The sequence below is a fragment of the Sinocyclocheilus anshuiensis genome, unplaced genomic scaffold, assembly GCF_001515605.1.
Source record: "Sinocyclocheilus anshuiensis isolate Anshui unplaced genomic scaffold, SAMN03320099.WGS_v1.1 scaffold1403, whole genome shotgun sequence".
Taxonomy (NCBI): Eukaryota; Metazoa; Chordata; class Actinopteri; order Cypriniformes; family Cyprinidae; genus Sinocyclocheilus; species Sinocyclocheilus anshuiensis.
The window spans coordinates 116513-121613 of record NW_015538003.1 but is presented as its reverse complement, the minus strand read 5'-3'; the positions used below and the strand labels follow the sequence as shown (position 1 = coordinate 121613).

Sequence of the window (5101 nt, the reverse complement as noted above, 5' to 3'; positions counted from 1 at the left end):
TTTTTACGCACCAAGAGCTTGTAACACTTCAAAGAGAAAGGAAAAATTGAACTTGCATCATATGACCCCTTTAAATATAATATAAGTATAAAAATATTGGCTAACTTGTTTTCTTTGCATTATTTGAGGTCTGAAAACACTGCATTAGTGCCATTTTTCATTATTATTATTTTTTAAAAATTTTAATTTTCTGCACATAAATGCTCTAAATGACAGTATGTTTATTTAGAAAATTGGGAGAAGTGTTGTCAGTAGCTTATAGAATAAAACAAAAATGAATCAAAAAAGTTTTTGTTTACAGAATGTGTGTGTACTGTGTATATTATGCATATTTAAATGATCGGAGAAATGACAAACAAGTGCTACTCTACACTGCTCAAACCTCGCGTTTGATTCGTCAGTGGCAAATTCTTTAAATTAAAACCTACTTACAGTCTGTGAGTCAGAACAGCCGGCTATTGGCTAACTTGTTTTCTTTGCATTATTTGAGGTCTGAAAACACTGCATTAGTGCCATTTTTCATTATTATTATTTTTTAAAAATTTTAATTTTCTGCACATAAATGCTCTAAATGACAGTATGTTTATTTAGAAAATTGGGAGAAGTGTTGTCAGTAGCTTATAGAATAAAACAAAAATGAATCAAAAAAGTTTTTGTTTACAGAATGTGTGTGTACTGTGTATATTATGCATATTTAAATACACACACATGCATGTATATATTTTGAAAATATTTACATGTATTTACATGCATATATTTATATTCATATAATTTATATTATATATAAATATTATATAGCCTATATATTATATATAAATATATTTAATATATGTTAAACATAACAATAATATGTTAATCATAACATATTTTTCATAAATATATACATGTATGTGTGTGTATTTATACAGTACATCATGTCTAGAGCTTGTTTCTATAATGAAAGGATTCACCAACTCAACACTGAACACAACTCAGAAGATTTGAGCAGTGAGTGAAATCTGACTTAACTGTCCATATTGCGTTCATGAAATCGACAGATATGCATGATTAGCTACATTACTCAATGTTGCAAAAAACACATAAAGAGAAACCTTTGAGCAAATATGAAAAGCCCCACCCCACATGTTGACGGGATTTGTTAAATGTTTGTGACGGTAGGAAACAGCTAGGGGTGGTCTCAAACTGCGTTTTTGAAATTGATTTAATACAAAGCAGTTTTAAGAAAAAAATACAGCAATGGTGTTGACTGATGAATTTGCACATGGCTTGTCTTTAAAGGGGTCATATGATGCGATTTCAAGTTTTCCTTTCTCTTTGGAGTGTTACAGACTGTTCGTGAATAGATAAGATCCCTGAAGTTGCAAAGACTAAAGTCTCAAAACCAAAGAGATATTCTTTATCAAAGTTAAGACTCTGCCACACCCCCCTAAAACGGCTCGTTCTAACACGCCCCCACATATCTAGGTCACTATGTGGGAATATTTGCATAATGCCGCCCAAATGTGCACGCAAAGAAAGAAGGCGTGGTTTCAGTAACCGCAGTTAGTGTTGAAGCAGCCATGTCAGGGAGATGCTGTGTTTCTAGGCGAAAGCAAAAGCACTTTATTTGGCCTTCTGAAAGTAGATGCATTTAGGAATCTTTAAGATTACTTACAACAGAACAGCAATGCATTTTATGGACGACCGTTTCATGAACCTAGGAGAGGAGGTAATTCTGACTTTGCTATGACAATCTGGCGCTTCTGAATCAGCTACTGTAAGTATGTTTTGTTACTAGTTTAAGTATTTGCTATTGACTGTTCAAATGCTAAGTTTTGCGCATCGTGTGTGTGTGTGTGTGTGTTGTCAACATATTCTGTTACACCAAATACACAAAATAATGATCTTTAAAAAAGCATCATATGACCCCTTTAAGCATATAAAAAATAACAACAACAACAGATAAACATGTAAATAACGTTTTTAAAAAAATTGTTTTCAATACTTTTGTTTAATGTTTGTGCAAAGCCAGCCTGTGGTCCAGCAATGCACACGCACAGAGACACACACTTCCGCATGAAGATAATGGCAGAAAGCAAACATAGTTTTAATTTATTATTATTTAATCAATAGTTCTGTAAAATAATACATATGTACAAACATTTTAATTTAATTTAGCTAAAAATTTGCTTTTGTTATACATTTATTAATGGCCAGTATGTATCATGTGGTTGTAATTTGCCTTTAAGTGTTATGGGTTTTTAAACATCATTTTCAAAAAACACATTCCCATTTATAAGAAATATTAAGTATTGTATGGTTAAAATTGCAAGAAGTCAGTCGAAGTATCAGTATGGTGCCGGGTTCCTGTCTTGAGTCATCCTGTCTTACCTGCAATAGCCTGTTCCATTGTGGAAAGTGACACAGGCAGCGTTGTTCACACAGGGCTTCACAGGGTCCACACACTGCAGAGCTGTGAAGAAACATGAACACATTAGATCAGGACTGGCTCAATTAAGATTACATCAAGTACTGTGCAAAGAACCAATAACAGCAAACTCAAAATTAATACTAGAAATGAACCAATATAGAAACACTTGGGCTAGATAATAAAGATTTTTTTATTACACAGAACACTTGATTTTGATGGTTAAATTAAATATTTTTTCAGAATGACATAATGATTTTACTGATTACTGTCCATACAGTATGGTCATAACAGCAGTTACTTTTCAACTTGAATGACTCTCTTGTGCACGTCAATGCTACAGATTAGATATGACAAATTAGACATTTTGATGCATTTTGATCAAATATTTGTTGTTGGACATTAAATTTACGCAGGAAATTGTGTTGTTTTTAATAAAACTAGTTTGCTGTACTTTGGTATTATTAGATTAAATTGGAACCTGCTGCCTATCTGTATTTTATCAACAAGCAAACACCATATGCCAATGTTGTTACATATTATATTGAACATTTATGAGCGTATATATCACAAAAATAGCATATATATAGATCTTTCCAGTAATAAATATAGCTACTGACGGCAAATGACTTTTTCAAAAATGTGTTCATGAAATATAAAGTACTTACCATATGATATTTTAAGGCAGCAAATAACTAGAAGGATGACTTTGCCCGAAGAGACACTGGGTAATTGGCCCATATTTTGAGTAAAATCCAAAGTCACCAACTTAAAAGTCTTAAAATGATCTTCTCGAGTCGAAAAACATATTATAATAGTGGTGTACAGCACATCTGAGTCCCCTGAAAAAAGCCCCTCCCACCAGCAGTCATATGAAAATTTATTTTGCATGATTTAAAAGTAGCCTAATGAATGTGGAGAATTATCAGTGCATTGATGCATTTTATGTTATTATTAATTAACATATAATTAGCTATATAATGTTCGTAATGATTTTGATAACACTTTCAGTCAGACTGAAATCCCTGAAGGAATAGCCTTAATATTTAGTCCATGAAGGTGGAGGCAAAAGTGCTGCTGCTTCGATTTGATTGTTATTTTAGCAATAGCAGGAGGATCCTTCAACAATAATAATACACAAACATCTGTGATAGGCCCCCGGTCTAAATATTTTATAACAGTAAGCTCAATAAAATGAATAGGCTAATAGCCAGAACATGTCTCAGCATCTCTAATTGTAGGAAAGAAATTATACAAGCAAAATTCATGTCTTAGAAAATGAACAGTAAAAGAACTAGTAGAAAATCATAGCCTACATTAATGGAATAACTATTTTATGGATACATGCTACATTTTGAGAAAAACAAACCAAAATTAACATAAATTTTGATGATTGACATTCTTTTTATCAACTGACTACCACAAATAAACAAGCAAAAATGTCAGCTTGTCGATGTTGCGAGCACGGCATTCTCAATACTCAGAAGAGCTAAACTGGACAGTCTTTCTTGTAACACTGTGCTCCGGAGAAATGTCAGTGGGAGCTTAACGTAAAACATGAATACAGCTCTCAGCCACTTTCAGATTTAAAAAGTAGCTCTGAAATGAAATAAGCTTGGAGACCCCTGCTCTAATATAACTGGCTCTTCTTATGTGCAATTCAGCAAACCTCCCCTCGTTTACTGGCAAAACAAATTTGTTTTTTGATTACTTCAGCTTTTTACTCAAGTCATGGGTTGTTTTGGTTATTTTTATATTCAGACAGATGTCTAGCTGTCTTGTCCATATACATCCGTTATTGCAACACACCAACTAAAGCTGCTTCATTTTGTTCTCAAAAGCATATAAATGAAAGGAAAAGGAATGTTAGTTATGATGAATTTAAAATGATTAATTTCCTTCACATTACATAAAAAGAACGGCCTGCTTTGGCAACAAAAAGCCACAGGCCAGTATACCATTGTACCACTGTAGCATTTCTGTAAGAAAGAATGACAGTTCCTTGTAGTGAGACATCTACCAGTCCAAAAATTAAATGTCAGTGTGAACTGTAAAAACAGAAAGAAAAGCAAATACAACCGAGTTTGAATTATTATATTTATACTGTAGATTTGGTGAGCTGAACAAACCTTTTTTAGGCTCGTCCCATTGGTACATGGGTGTCTGGTTGGTTACTGTGGGTTTAATTCTTCAATGCATGTCAAATACAGATTAATGTAAACACTGAAAGAGAAAGCTGTTGGAACCCAGGTCATGTATCATATCTGCAACTGTGCAAGAGGCAGGACCACAGATACAAATATATATGTAGTTCTAGACTGCACCGGACTGCATTTGACCCAAATCTATGCATCTTGAAAGAAGTGGCAGGCCACCACTCTCCCACGACACTAGATTCAATGATCTGGTCTGGATTGAGTAACTAGACAAATCTCCTCACTGTAGTGCAAGTGCTGTTTGTGGGCAACTTTTGCACCAAGAAAACAATTGAACAGCAGGAATTAAACCACTAATTCTGTAGTTTCGATTAAATTGTAGATTCTAAAACACTGTTATATGACAATATAATATTTACTACTCAATGCCTACATAGTGAGTAAAATCATATATTTTGCTAATTGCAACAAATCATCAAATGAGAAGAAAATTGAAAGTTAACATAATTGAAACATAAAACTCTAAACCAGCGCTGTC

The 5101-nt window shown here is 33.3% G+C and overlaps 2 protein-coding genes across 2 annotated transcripts in view; both read right to left on the bottom strand.

The window, feature by feature from the left end:
• LOC107676634 (neurogenic locus notch homolog protein 2-like) overlaps positions 1-4408 on the bottom strand; it is a 95093-nt gene extending 90685 nt beyond the window's left edge. Inside the window, 2 exon segments of the mRNA XM_016471222.1 lie at positions 2371-2452; positions 4366-4408. Coding sequence (XP_016326708.1) covers positions 2371-2452; positions 4366-4384 — 101 coding nt within the window. The 5' untranslated portion in view covers positions 4385-4408.
• LOC107676643 (neurogenic locus notch homolog protein 3) overlaps positions 1-5101 on the bottom strand; it is an 18203-nt gene that overhangs the window by 9149 nt on the left and 3953 nt on the right. The gene's annotated exons all lie outside the window — the stretch shown is intronic.